Raw genomic sequence first — 15,815 nt, 5'->3', positions numbered from 1 at the left:
AGGGAGAGAGAGAGAGAGAAATGAGTGTGCTTGTTTTTGCATTTGACTTCAAATCTTGTGTGTACATTTGTGTGTAGCCTATGCAAGCATCATCTGCACATCTACATATGTGTGTATGTGTGTGGGCATGAGTGTGTACTGAATGTGTTGTGTATGTGTTAAAGTGCACTGCTGTTGGTGTGTTTATAAATCTGTGTGCGTGCGTGCGTGCGTGCGTGCGTGCGTGCGTGCGTGCGTGCGTGCGTGCGTGTGAGCGCGCACGCCACCACAGCTTCAGACCACAGGAAGAGTGGGAGAGAGAAAGAGTTGGACCACGGGGCGGTTAACCCCGTGACATCACAGCAGCCGCCTGCCTGATTGGCTATCCCCCAGAGGCTGGAGGGTTTATAATCCAATGGGAAGCCTCAGAAACAAGCATCGTTATCATCATCATCATCATCAACACTGGCTCAGTCAGAGGAACACACAGGAGGAGCGTAGTGAAGATACCACATCTCTGATACATCTGTCTGCATCTCTCTCTCTCTCTCTCTCTCTGTCTACATTCCTCCGCTTGTCCAGAGAGTTCAGTCCATCCAGCACGCCAGCTGAGCAGCCATCTGAGAAGACGCTGATCAATTAAAGCAAACTTACAAGACACAACACAAGGTAAGGATGGAGCTGTTTGAGAGGAGGAGATAAATGTGCTGTTGAGAAGAGAACACGTATAGTCTAGCGTCTAGTGTTTTCATTTCATACTGAGGATATTTGTACTGATAAAGGAAGGGTGATCACTCATGTGTCCACTTGGCTTAGTGCCGCTAAAGTGACTAGTGTATATAAAAACAAGTTTTATCTATTGAAGCGTAAAGTCTCCCTAAATAAGTGTTGTGTTTGAAGGGCTAAGTTTGTCTTCAAGGGTTAGGTCTGTTTTAAAGAGCTAAGAGAGCAGGAATATTGTAATTGTTGCAAGACAGTGTTTGGCGCAGAGTGTCTAGTAGTGTCATATGTGTGAATATGCCAAAGCAGAGATATTATAATGTCCTTTAGGACAGCATGTGATATGTGAATGAACTGCAGAGGGGCATTGCAACCAGAGTAATGTAGTAAGAGAGTGGTGACACGCTTTGATCTCGCCGCAAAGCGGGTGCCTATGGGCGATAGTTCCAAACATTGCTCCTATGGCTGGAACTATTCCATTGAGATAGAATGAGCACTTCCGCATTCCATTGTTACAATGAGAGTCAACGGGAGTGTCATTACTCTCTTTTATACTACTCTGATTGCAACATGATTCCATAATCAAAAGAGCACCAGCCAAACAGTCAAGGTCCTATAGCGTAACTGCAGTGGTCATAACAGCCCTCTATCCTGTCTGTAATAGCCAATTAGACCCTATACTTAGTGGGGTCCCCCAGGGCTCTATACTTTTTTTTCTTTTTACCCTCTACACAAAATCTCCTGGTTGAAAATAGCCAAGTTGCTATTTTTTGCTGGGGACATTAGGGTTTATGTGGTGAAGTCTGATTTATAAGACAGCTAGTGGCGCACGCCGAAATAGCACATCAATAAGCTCACAACGTGTCACCCCAACGTGTCGCTTTTAGACCTGCCACTGTTGGATTCGAAAGGAAGTAGTAATGGGCTATATATGCATGCACGCCATTTTCGAAAGAACTTGAGCCACTTCCCTACTTCCTTCACAGGTGTTACCGATGATACTAATGAAGGCTCTGTTCCATTCTGGTCAAACAGAGTCAGGGTGCTGATATTGTGCATGTTGGCTCACTGGAAACACTCTGCTACACCAGTGGGTCTCAAAGTGTCCTTGACCTTGAATGGGTTCCAAATGGCCCCGTACGGGTGTGTAACTCTGAGAGTGTACAAATGGAACCAAATGGATCCTTACGGGTCCATTTGGTTCCATTTCTGCACTCTCAAAGTTATAGGGGTCCTTGAAATAAATAAAAAAGTTTGAGAACCACTGCACACTAAATGGAACAGATCCTTAATTAGTAGGCTATCATCGGTTACACCTGTGAAGGAAGTGGGGAAGAGGCCCGGAAGTAGGAAGAGTTATTCTGTCAGCATATGGCCCGTTATGCACCTCTGAAACAATGTCAAGGGCGTGCAAACGGTTTAATGAATGATCTTCCCTCTGTTGACACACCAACATTTCCACGTGTGAACTTCTTTCTTGGCACTATTCCCCCCAAAAATCTAAATTTGCATAGAAACGGGGCCATAACTCATATACAGTAGTGGCAGGGCCTGGTCATCTGGCAGAACGCTTGGCACTTTATTCCAGTTAATTACAAGCTATTTTTTTAAAAGTCTTCTTTATGAGGCCTGCGAACTTTGAAAACCCTGTGATTGGGTCGGAGTTGAAACGAGGACAGCTGTGTCTCATTGGCTCGATGACATGTCATCACGACACCGTCGCACAGGAAGAGGAAGCTGTGGGCTATAACAACAGGAAACTAACCTCTGGATTATGTGTCACGTGACTGGGATCGACCACACTGAGTAAATAGACAAGAAGAAGATGCACCAATTAGCTACGACTCGACCAAGCTGTGTGTGTGTGAACTACACACCCACCTATACAGTATTACTCTCCTTGTTTGGTTTCTCATGAGTAACGCCTGGGTTTTGAACCCAGGTAGTTATAGTACATTTGTTTCTTTGGATTCAGGAGAAGTTGTAGAAGGATGGACCAAAGCCTGTTCTGCTCAGAATTAGTCTGTCTGTCTGTCTGTCTGTCTGTCTGTCTGTCTGTCTGTATAGTCATAAAAAACCAAGGAATAATCAAGAATCACAGCAGCAGCATTATCAAATACAGTTTGACTGTTGGTTCTATTACGTTAGGCTACTTGGAGGTGCTGTGTGCAAGATGTATTACTTTTAAGCTATAAACATCTACTTGCAAGGGGTCAGAGTGATGTCATAGAAGGACACTGACCCTTAGAGTGACTTCTGATGCTATACAGAAGATCAGACGAAGGCCTTTATTTTATATATAAATCATCTAGCGGATGAAAATCAACCAAATTTGTTACGTTTCTGATTGAGGTGAACTCAAGAGACGGAGGAGATGCGCGGTGGAGCGCTTTGGATATCATGTCCACTGCGATTGCACACGCGATTTATCGACACGCAATTGACAGCAATCGTTCACACCGATCGACAATTGCTGTTCTCGAATGTCCTGTGTTATTATAGCACAAATAGCTGAACCAAAATTGTAAACGTGGACTTCTCATGGTTGCTTCAACATCGGGTCGTAAACGATCTGGTTGTCAGACACAATCAGAAGGATCTCTCCACTTCTAAATCTGTCGAAGCTCGGGCGCTGGGAAGAGGAGCGCCCCATTGTGTCTTCTTTCCCATAAAAATACATGGCAAAAAAAACAACCTTTATGTGGTCCATTTGGTTCCATTCGCACCCTCTCAGAGTAGATGAACATTTGATTGTGTATATGCTGACTGGGCTGAATGTGTGTATTCTGTAATTGGAGGCCTCATGCAGACAGACATGGAAAGCAGCTTCTAATGAGAAACCACACACACACACGCAGGCAGGCACGCGTGCACGCGCAAATGAGCGAGCACGCATATGGCATTCATACAGTGCGTGTTCTCTGTGACTCATAGACTCTCTCTCTCTCATGCACACATCCACATCCATCTGCTCATATGCACTGGCATACCTGTAGGCATTTATGCATGTTCTCTATCTCATTCACAGACTCTCTCTCTCTCTCTCTGTCACACACACACACACACACACACACACACACACACACACACACACACACACACACACACACACACACACACACACACACACACACACACACACACACACACACACACACACACACACACACACACACACACACACACACACACACACACACCCACCCATGGGCGTCTGTCCTATATGTACCATTCTGTGGTTTTCCACGTCTTCCACATTTAACATGGTGAATTACACAGTGCACGGAGAGCAGGCCGTCATTAGGGGCCACGACGTCAAGTGTCTTGCCCTGTTCACGAGGGCCCGGCGGGCTCTTCCCTCTGCCCGGGCAGCGTGACACTCTTAACCCATTTTGGGCGGGAACCCCTTTTGGTGTTCTAAACATTATGTTATAATTTAGCTATTTTTGAAAAGTCGTGAAAATGTGGCGCAAATTTGGAATATATATTTTTTCAGAACGAACGTTTTTAACTTAAATGCTTCTGGGAGGTTCCTGGAACAACATTTTTTTAGACGGGGTTCAGCGGCCTCTTAAACATACATTTTTTGGGTTCCTTGACATGAAATATTGAGCACCAATGATACAGAAACATAAGGTTTTTCAGAAAACTGTCAGGATTTTGAAGACATTTTTTAAATTTCGACATCAGGCCTAAATGGGTTAATACACTGTTGTTATAGCTGGGGAGCTCACAAACGCAGCACCATGTTTCACCAAAAGTGTAGGTTGTTCACAGAAAAACCCACAGCCGCATGCCAACCCTACAGCCACCGCCATTCTGATCCTACTCTATGGGAAAGGCAGAGGTTTTTTATGGAACCGGTAAAGTGTAAATGCCCTTAAATGGAAGTGAGTTCCTGTTTTTTTTTTTTTTTCTTATGTTATAATCCTTAAAACTAAACAGACCATTATTTGGTGTATAGAGGGGGGAAAGGAGGCGGGGGCCTATAGTATGGACCCCTGAGGGACTCCGGTCAAAGGGTTTAGATAGTCTCATAGGGCACCGCTACAGAATAAGGCCACCCATCCACCCACCCACCCACCCATCCATCCATCCATCCACCCACCCATCCATCCATCCATCCACCCACCCATCCATCCACCCACCCACCCATCCATCCATCCATCCACCCACCCACCCACCCACCCACCCACCCACCCACCCATCCATCCATCCACCCACCCATCCATCCATCCATCCACCCACCCATCCATCCACCCACCCACCCACCCACCCATCCATCCACCCACCCATCCACCCACCCACCCACCCATCCATCCACCCACCCACCCATCCATCCACCCATCCATCCATCCATCCACCCACCCATCCATCCACCCACCCATCCACCCATCCATCCATCCACCCACCCATCCACCCACCCACCCATCCATCCACCCACCCACCCACCCATCCACCCATCCATCCATCCACCCACCCATCCATCCATCCACCCACCCACCCACCCACCCACCCATCCACCCACCCATCCACCCATCCATCCACCCACCCATCCATCCATCCATCCACCCATCCATCCACCCACCCATCCATCCATCCATCCATCCACCCACCCATCCATCCATCCATCCATCCATCCACCCACCCACCCACCCACCCACCCATCCACCCACCCATCCACCCATCCATCCACCCACCCATCCATCCATCCACCCACCCATCCATCCACCCACCCACCCATCCATCCACCCACCCATCCACCCACCCACCCATCCACCCATCCATCCATCCATCCATCCACCCACCCACCCATCCATCCACCCATCCATCCATCCATCCACCCACCCATCCATCCATCCATCCACCCATCCACCCACCCATCCACCCATCCATCCACCCACCCACCCATCCATCCACCCATCCACCCATCCATCCATCCATCCATCCATCCACCCACCCACCCATCCATCCATCCACCCATCCATCCATCCATCCACCCACCCATCCACCCATCCATCCATCCATCCATCCATCCACCCACCCATCCATCCATCCATCCATCCACCCACCCACCCATCCATCCATCCATCCATCCACCCACCCACCCATCCATCCATCCATCCATCCATCCACCCACCCACCCACCCATCCATCCATCCATCCATCCACCCATCCATCCATCCACCCATCCATCCACCCACCCATCCATCCATCCAATTTAGTAATCGTAATTGAATCGTCAACGTATTGCTGGAGTTTTGTTCCCGCAATTAATTGTGTGTTTTTTCCAAATTAACCATAGTTTAGATTAATCGATTATGAAACACACACGCACACGCGTCACACACACACACACACACACACACACACACACACACACACACACACACACACACACACACACACACACACACACACACACACACACACACACACACACACACACACACACACACACACACACACACACACACACAATTTATTTATGTCCACACAAAGGATATGCATACAAGGACACAAATATTATACCGGTAGGTGCATTAAAGTTACATCGGCAAAGTCATGGCATGTGTTTTCATGATACAAACAGGCATGTCCCTCATAGTACTCTATGGGTATAAGTAACAGCGTCTCCGCCATATATGACGTCTGCCAATTATAGCAGAGACACCACAATACTTTGCCAGCCTTTTTGCCTCCTTTTTGGGCATCCCAAGTTGTTGGAACCCTCTAACAACCAGTATGTGCGTATTCCCTATAGGCTGCCAAATCTAAAGACAAATAGTCTGCACCTACAGCTCTCACACACACACACACACACACACACACACACGCACACGCACGCACACGCGCACGCACGCACACACACACAGAACCAAATGGACCCTTTGTAAACTCTCAGAGTGAAAATGAACAGTGCCAGGCAGCGTAACACTCAAATACAATGTTGTTATAGCTGGAAAGTCACAAACGCAGCACCATGTTTAACGAAAAGTATAGGTTGTTTCTCAGTCGAAGCCACAGCCGCATGCCAATTCTCTTTCTATACTCGATGGGAAAGGCTGTTACTGTTTTTGTTTTTCTTAGGGAACTGGTAAATGTCCTTAACCCATTTAGGCCTGACGTCGAAATTAAAAAAAAATCTTCTGAAAGAATATATTCAAAGATTTGTGCTTTTTCAAAAATAGCAGACCTACAAGCTCGTAGCGCGCCACTCGGTGGCGCGCTACGAGCTAGATCTAGATCTGACCTCACTACCCTGTTTTTCCGCATTTCTTTTAAAATGGTGGAAAAAGTACTCACGTTCTTTACTTAAGTAAAAGTATCAATACTGCAATGTATGCTCTGTTGCAAGTCAAAGTTCGGGAATTCAAAATGTACTTGAGTAAAAGTACAAAAGTATCAGCATCAAAATATACTTTAAGTACCAAAAGTAAAAGTGCTCATTGCGCAGAATGTCCCATTTCACAAGTTCAATATGTATAAAAGAATCGTTTGAAAATAGCCAAAATGTGCGTAGTGCTGAAGTGGTTAGTGTGTTTTGTAACTTTATGTTTCATTAATCCTCTCCATGCCCATAGTATAGGCCTACCAAAGAGAAATGTCATATCCTGGCATTTTTTTCACATTCCATAATACTACTTTTTCATGGTCCTATACTGTGTGTTAATAATACAAATCAACTATAAAGCAATCAATCTATATCTATCAAAAGTAGAACTTGACGTTGGTGCCTGCACTGTGGATAGGAGTAGACTCCTATCCCTTGCGGAAGGAGGGGGGGGGGACGTCATTCCAACTGTGCCTATCTCTCAAATTAAGTGATTTCATGACAGAGAGACGATTTGCAGTATTCGGTAGAAACACGGTCATTCGGAAAACCATAACTTATTATTTCAGCCTCTAATTAAGGACTTTAATTGCTAAGTTTTAGTTGCCAGCGTCCCGGGCAGGAAATGGGACTGGTTGTTAGATGTACTGTACTGTAGGTGTGTGTGTGCGTGCGTGCGTGCGTGCGTGCGTGCGTGTCACAGCGCATTGTGTGCTTGTAGATCGGCAATCTTTTTTGGCAAAGAGATTTGGGGCGGTGACGGAAAACGTGGTCAAAGTACAGTTTTGTTGTAACTGTCACTCAAGTCCTTCTCTAAGACTACATCTGGTTTAAGCGAAAACCAGGAAATCGTGCCGCGCTGCGAGCTAGTAAATGTGATATTTTTGAAAAATCTTGAAAGTGTTTTGAATTTCGAAAAAGTTTGAGAACTGATTTTAGGGTGCCGTCAAACTGAACTTAAATTCTGCCTATGAGGGCCGATTCTTAGCCTCGCATAGTGACCCTGGTTGCATGGTTATAGCCTGGTTCCAGACTAATCTGGTTGGCTCGTCACCACTTCGGCCGTGAAGTCCTCCCACAATTGAGAGGGGCCAGACTTAATCTGCCTGGGGCAAATTATGCATTGCAAGGGCAGATGAAAGCTGGCTACACGAGGCTAGCGGATTCTGCCAATGCTTTTCAATGGAAACAGTGGATTGTTGCCATATTTGCGGATTTAAAAAAAATGTCCCATTGAAATGTATTGGCAGAATCGGCCCTCAAAGGCAGAATTAAAGTTCGGAATCGGCCTCAGGTCTTAGGTGAGGAATGTTAGACGAGACGATTCCGCTGACTGGACACATACATCACACAACTCACTCCGTGGCTGACATCTCATTGTGTTCAGGGATAAATTTAGAATCCAGAGCAAAGAGTATTTTTGGGTTTGCCATAGTATGCAGAGCTAGGGGTTTTCACCATAATGTCATGTTTTCATTCTGGGAGTTGAACCTAACGTTTCTATTTTTGTTTTCTCCCCCCTCCACAGAAACGATGAAAATTGCCATCATTTTCGTCCTCCTCTTCGCCACAGTTCTCTGCAGGCCGGTGAGTTGCATTCGAGAAATGTCTGGAACGGAATAGTCAGGGTTGGATTTGCTGGAGAGACTGGTTGGCCCATGGGGAATATTTTTCTCATCCTGGATTCTGGTCACACTGAATAAGATATACATGCATTCCTATGTTTGACAATGTCACATTTTAACAATTTGATAAAATAATGTATTTGTTAACCAATAACATAATGAATTAATAATTCTGAGAGAGTATAATAATAAATTTTATTTGTAACGCACTTCATGTTTGACACGATTCTCAAAGTTCTGCATTGTATAACAAATCACACCCGTGTGAAGTGAGGGGCGCTCTTATCGTCATATGTCATCATACATCATCTCATTCGGGCCAATCACAATTGCGTCCACTTTTGTCTTCAATGTTTCTGTTTACACACTTTTGTCTTCAATGTATGTTTAACACATTTTGGTGTTTTAAACATTACGTTATAATTTAGCTATTGAAAAATAGCAGATCTACAAGCTCATAGCGCGCCACCGAGTGGCGCGCTACGAGCTTGTAGGTCTGCTATTTTTGAAAAATCGTGAAAATATTTATTTCAGAAAACTGGAGGATTTAGACGATTTTTTTAAAATTTTGAGGTCAGGCCTAAATGGGTTAAACAGACCCTCATACAGGAAGAGACATATAGGAGGGGCTATAGCGCCCCTCAAAAAGTAGTAAACTAAAAAAGTAGCATTTCCCCTGACAAAACGTTACAAATTTGTAAATGTACACTCAGCATTTGATGGTGTAGTGGTGCATTATGGAGGCCAGTGATTCATCAGGCTGGCCCTCTCAATCTATTAACATCATCATCAGACATTATCATCCCATAATCCTTTGTGTTTTCATTGTTATATGTCGTCTGTTTGTGTTTCAGGCCAGAAAATCCAGCAGCTCAGAGAGCTCAGAGGAAGTGGTGAGTATCTCCAATTATGGTGTGTGTGTGTGTGCGTGTGACCGTGCGTGCGTGCGTGCGACCCTGTGTGCGTGCCGTTAGCACTTGCCCTAGCCTTGACGACCTTGCTAAAATGTAATTTGATGTACTAGCCAGTTTAATTTGTAGACCTCTGTAGAATCCTATAGTGTGTATAGTTTCAATGTACAGATTATTTATTTTTGGATAGTCTACTGTTTGGACTGATGATAGGTTCTTGGTTTACCCGATCTGATCTTAATTATTTCTATGCATTTCCTGCTTACTGTAAATTGCTCTGGAATAAGAGCGTATACATGCTAAATGCCTAAATTGTAAATTGTGTGTGCGTGCATCATATTGATACATTTGTCCTTTTTGCTGTCAGGCGAGGCCTGCCAGAAGACCAGCTCCAGCTGCTGCTAGAAAGGCTGCTGAAATTCCTGCACCTGTCCAGGTAAATAGCTGCTCTGTTTGCATCCTTGTCTAATTTCTATTGAGCACAAACGGTGAGGTTCTGGAGATGCAAAATGCCCACTCAAATGATGCATAGAGGATGTTTGTTATTAGCCATAGCATCCTAACCATCCAAGGAAAACGTACACAATCTCATAGAGCTATGAGAAATGGAGAGAGATGGGGAATGACACGCAGTCCAGACCTAGAGGTTGTTTAGTTTAGTATAGGTTGTTTAGAGTTTAGCAAGCTAAACTTTTGTTAGGTATAGGAACTCATTGGCATTTCTCCTTACCTTGGGGATTTTTTATTTTGCGTTTGTTTTCCAATTATTCGTTTAACCCAAATCTAGTCTTGAATGCTAGGCTTAAAATTCTTCTCATAAGGATTTTCTGAAATGTCTGTGGAGTAAAAAGAAAGGTTTTCTTTCCGTATGCTCCTCTCCTCTCCTCTCCTCTCCTCTCCTCTCCTCTCCTCTCCTCTCCTCTCCTCTCCTCTCCTCTCCTCTCCTCTCCCCTCCCCTCCCCATGGCTATAATCTCTGTTGCACCGAACACATTTACTCCCATCAGTACCTGACATTATCACCCTGTAATTAATGTGCTTTGACTGGCATTTGCCCTTTGGCATATATACGGTGAAAACAAAGAAAATTAAACTGTAAAAACAGGTCACGGTAGGCGGGGGCACAGTGAATGTTTTAAGCGAGTGTGATTTATTGCGTCTGTCTCTGCGTGTTAATGTTGCAGAATGTCGAGGCAGCAGCAGCCACCAACTCAGACGAGAGTTCAGAAGCTTCAGACGAAGAGGAGGTGAGAGTCAGACAGATTATATTCTTATCATGTCAAATCTTGCGGTCTGGCCCCCGTAATTTCAGTTTGATAAATGGAGTCTGTCTTGGCAGTAAAATGCTCAGGGTTAAATTAACTCAGAGAGTCTACAAATGGAACCAAATTACTCTCCAGATTTAACGCTCCGAGTTAAATTAACTTGATCCCCTAGTGTCCCTATTCTGGGCCCAACATTCTGCCAAAATAGCAACTTTTTCAATCAAGCTTGTACAGTAGATCTGCTATTTACGGTGAAGATATTTAGTGCAGAGTGAAAAAAGGAGGGGGCCTAGTTTAGAGCCCTGGGGGACTCCGGTCAGCTATAGACAATAGGTTTTAAGTGGTTGGATTTTGTTGTGTTTACATTGCACTGAAGAAAGAGTGAGGAGGGTGCGTTATTGTGAACTGGACTTGACCCTAGTGTTGAGAAAGCTACTTTAAAGAAAATGTTGCTGCATCTGTACTATACTCATTACTTCATAAAAAGGAACTCGGCTGCACTAAAAGGTTTTCACCAAATGACTCACCAAGCACTGTAACTTGCCAGTGTAAACTCAAGTTTATTACGATTATTTTAAACGTTTGCCTCGATTACAACTAATGTGAAAAAGAATATTGTTTTCAAAATATGCTTTGTTAATTACTCAGCCCTACAATTGTCATTATTGTTGAGATATGGACTCACTCCATGCCATTCACTTGAGTTTCGAACGACTTGCACGTGTATATCTGTTGACCGGTATACGTGTATCCCTGTGTGTGTGTGTGTGTGTGTGTGTGTGTGTGTGTGTGTGTGTGTGTGTGTGTGTGTGTGTGTGTGTGTGTGTGTGTGTGTGTGTGTGTGTGTGTGTGTGTGTGTGTGTATGGCCGTGCGCATCAGGCTGCAGCAGAGGTGACATCGGAATCCCCAGAAACGGTCTCCGTGTCGGACACAGACAGCGAGGACAGCGCTGACGATGACGACGATGACACCGATGAGAGTGTGAGTACACGAGCGCGCGTGTGTGTGTGTTTGTGTGTGTTTAGAGTTGTAGATGCTCTCTATCTGTCTGTCTGTTCCTCCATCCAGGGAGGGACTAGTAATAATCAGTGGCGGGGGAGTAAACCCATTTAGGCCTGACGTCAAAATAAAAAAAAAAGTCTTCTGAAAGAATATAATATTCAAAGATTTGTGCCGCATTTTCACAACTTTTCAAAAATAGCAGACCTACAAGCTCGCTATGAGCTTGTAGATCTGCTATTTTTCAATAGCTAAAGTATAACATAATGCTTAGTTAAAACACCAAAAGGGGTTCCCATACAGAATGGGTTAAGTACATTTACTCAAGTACTGTACTTACAGGCCCAAGTATTTCCAATGTTCGGTACTTTTAATTCTACTGCACTACCTCTCGGAGGAAAATATTATACTTTTACTCCACTACAATTATATGAAAACTTTAGTCAGTTAACTATGAAAACCAGCATCTGCCGTCAGTCAGTCATGCAGTCCTTCCGTCACGCTCCACGTATGGCCAATACAGAATTCATTCCATATGTTGAGTTGATCTGACCTCATCAAAACCTGTACACTCAAGACACTGCCCCCGCTGCCACCCTTATTTATTTGACAGGGACAATGCTCATTAATCAACACGTCAGTTTTCACATCCATGTACATGGGCCAGAGTTAGCTATAAGCTAGTTTACATCTGTAGTCCCTGAGCAGGCTCTTAAAAATGATGATAATACTATCCATACAAAACACATACAACAGGATAAATATAAACACTGTACAGGGGACAGAATAACCGTTGTGAAGTGAAAGATGATACCAGTGAAAGAATAGAGCTGAGAAGCTGATAAGCTGATAAGAGCTTAGATCTCCATATATGGAGCTGACCTGTTCTGACATTCCATAATGTTGATCTGAACTCATCAAACCCTGTACACTCAAGACACGCTCCATAACGGCCAGTCCAGAATTCATTCCATATGTTGATCTGACCCCCCATGCCACAGCGCCAGCGCTCACCCAGCAGTCTGCTGTCACCCAGGGCGATGCTTCACGCCCTCAGGGCGTCGTACTGGTATTAATCTCCATCTACCTTCTCTCTGCGTCTCCGCAGGAGACTGACGAGGACGACTCCAGCGACAGCTCCAGCGACGAGTCGGGCGAGTCCTCCAGCCCCTCCCCCACCACGGCCAGCCCAGTGGTGATCGTCACAGACGAGCCCGTCATCGTCTCGGAACCCACCGACGAGCCCATCACCGCCTCCGTCGTGACGGACTCCGGCCGCGGCGACAGCCTCGGGGGATACCCCAGCGACTACAAGTCCATCATCTACGTGGAGGAGAAGTCCTACGTGCCGGAGGAGAAGTCGTACATGGTGGAGGAGAAGTCGTACATGCCGGAGGAGCACAAGTCCTACCAGAAGAACCCTGTGCCCTACAAGTCCTACGAGCTGTACGGAGCTGGTCCTCAGAAGAAGGTGGCCTATGACATCACAGACGGAAACGACGTGGAGAAGAGCCTGCAGGTGTACAAGGTACAGGGCGGCCTTCTGCACTTCTCTTCTCCTCTCCAGTGTTGATTTTGTCAGCAAATTTAGATTGTTTTGTTTTAGTCACATTCTATAGTCACCTGGAATGTTTTAGTGTTAGTCTAGTTGTAGTCGACTAAATATTATAAGATGTGTTTTGGCGGGCCTTGATGCAGTCGTAATGACTGATTTTACACTTGCTGAATATAGCCGATATTGTCAGCATGTAGAATGACTTATACTGGATCTCTTGTCCACTAGTCCCTTCCTAACATTTTAGTCTATGTTATATTTGTTGACGAAATTGTCAATATATTTAGTCTTAGTTTTAGTCATCATAGCTTAGTTTTCATTAATAGTTTCCATTTAGTTTTCGTCAGTGAAAAAAGATAGTGGACGAACATTTGTCAAAATATTAGTCGACGAAATCAACACTGCTCTTCTCTTCTCTTAATTCTCTCCTCTCCTCTCCTCTCCTCTCCTCTCCAACCCCCTGCAGGCCCTGCAGGTGCACACCGACCTCCTGGAGGAGGACACCAGCACCCCAGAGGTGGAGAACCAGGGTCTGGACACCTCCTCCGGCAGCAGCACCAGCTCCCAGGACCAGGAGGAACCCATGCTTCGCCAGGCTTCCATCCCAGTGGAGGAGGAGGACAGTGCCAGTGCCAGCGACGCCTCTGCCTCCTCCGCCGCCAGCGGGAGCTCCAGCTCCGCCGCCAGCGGGAGCTCCAGCTCCGCAGCCAGCGGGAGCTCCAGCTCCGCCACCGAAGAGGAGGAGGAGGAGGAGGAGAGCGCCAGCAGTGCCACCACCGAGAGCGCCAGCGCCAGCCAGGAGTCCGAGGACGAGGACGACAGTCAGAGCAGCGAGGAAGCCGCTACGGCCACGCCCGGTGCCGCCGACAGCGACTCCGACGAGACGGAGGAGAGCTCGGAGAGTGACTCTGATGAGCAGGAGGCGGCGACCGACGCCACCACCAACGTCCCGCCTGTCATCACCGCCAAATAAACGCCACGGCGCGTTGGGAGAGTGCACATAACATCCAGTCTCTCCACTAAACTTTCCAGCAAACTGCCACTTTATAGGCTGCGTGCATGACTGTATAGTCGCGGGTTTCCAGGAGGTGGCATATATAACCGTTAGTCCCTCTCCCGGTTTAGTCTCTCGTAGCTTCGTTTCGATTGGCTCGGCCCGGCACATTTGAACCGGAAACACGTGCCTCTGGGTTCAAATCTGCTGCTGAGCCAATCGAACGAAGCTATGAGAAAATGAACAAGGAAACAGGAAACGTGTATACCGTACTACCTTCTGGAAAGCCGATGCAGCTATGCACAGAGCCTGTTTCCCTGTGAACCTTTGTTCATCTCAGCGGTGCTTTAACCACTGCGTTATCACCGTGATGAGTTACAATCAGCTGAGAATTAGTTTAAAGGTGGTTGCACACTGGTGAGTTTTGTGGATCCGAAAGCAGTAGGCTATCACTGTCAGCCTGTCAGCAACACCCCACTAGACCCTGGTCCAAAAAAACGTATAATATGGACGAAATATTCGGTGGCAGTGTTTTTACGTGCTCCAAAATTCACTACGATATTCGAACCAGTGTGCAAACACCTTAACTCTGAGAGTGTAAAGATTGACCCCTTAAAATGCTCACTGTTAAAGGAGCATTCAGTGATTTGGGTGATTTGGAAAACCCCCCGGTCCGCCCCGGTAGCTAGATGTGCACATGCACACGCTCTATAGTGGCGGGAAGTGCAACAGGCCAACAGCACGCACACCAAGGCCCGCCTCTGCTCGATCATGATTGGCGGAAGGCCCCTCTCATCCTGATTGGATGAAGACTTGGCCACCTAGCCAAAAACGAAACCTACGGTTTTTTGACCCCAGGGGCTCACTGGGGATAGGGAGGAACTCCTTATATGGTCAGCACACTTTATAGTAGGGAGGATTATCACATCAAAACAAAAAAATAAGTGATATTTGAATTAAGTGAAATCACTGAATATACCTTTAATTTATCTATTTGTAACTCCCGAAAGTATAAGAATGGAACCAAATGGACCATTTCAGTTCAATTAATACTCAATTTTTACACTCTCACAGGCAATCTATAACTTCATGTTTTGGCCCTGTCGGGGGAAACATAGCGTGGCTCTGTGGTGACGTCGAGTACTGCAACCGGAAACAATAACCTCTGGGTGACCTCACAACTTTGGTCCCGCCCTGCTCTTTCACGAAAACATACAAAGCCGAGGTTGTGTCCTGATATCTACACGAGCATAGCACAATATTTATTCATTCATTATCAACTCATTATGCAAAACGTGTATTTTCCTATTGTACTGACTTATTGCTAAACGGGACAGATGACCAAACCGCGTTCTGTTTCAGTGACTTCAGACAAAGCTTTGCTGTTCCTGCAGTTTGATCAATAATAAAACTTGAACCTGAGATAAGCCATG

General features: G+C 45.8%; 1 protein-coding gene across 1 annotated transcript; it reads left to right on the top strand.

Moving 5' to 3' along the window:
* The first annotated feature begins 432 nt into the window (after nt 1-432).
* Nucleotides 433-15,815, top strand: spp1 (secreted phosphoprotein 1). Its single transcript, XM_079524792.1, has 8 exons — nt 433-648; nt 8,562-8,620; nt 9,513-9,551; nt 9,937-10,005; nt 10,753-10,815; nt 11,714-11,815; nt 12,942-13,361; nt 13,855-15,815. The coding sequence occupies exons 2-8, from the start codon at nt 8,567-8,569 to the stop codon at nt 14,359-14,361; spliced, it is 1,254 nt and encodes a 417-aa protein (XP_079380918.1). The 5' UTR covers nt 433-648; nt 8,562-8,566; the 3' UTR covers nt 14,362-15,815.

This window comes from Electrona antarctica, assembly GCF_951216825.1.
Source record: "Electrona antarctica genome assembly, chromosome: 16".
Classification (NCBI taxonomy): Eukaryota; Metazoa; Chordata; class Actinopteri; order Myctophiformes; family Myctophidae; genus Electrona; species Electrona antarctica.
Note: the sequence above shows the minus strand (reverse complement) of the source record. Positions and strands in the feature narration are given on the sequence as shown.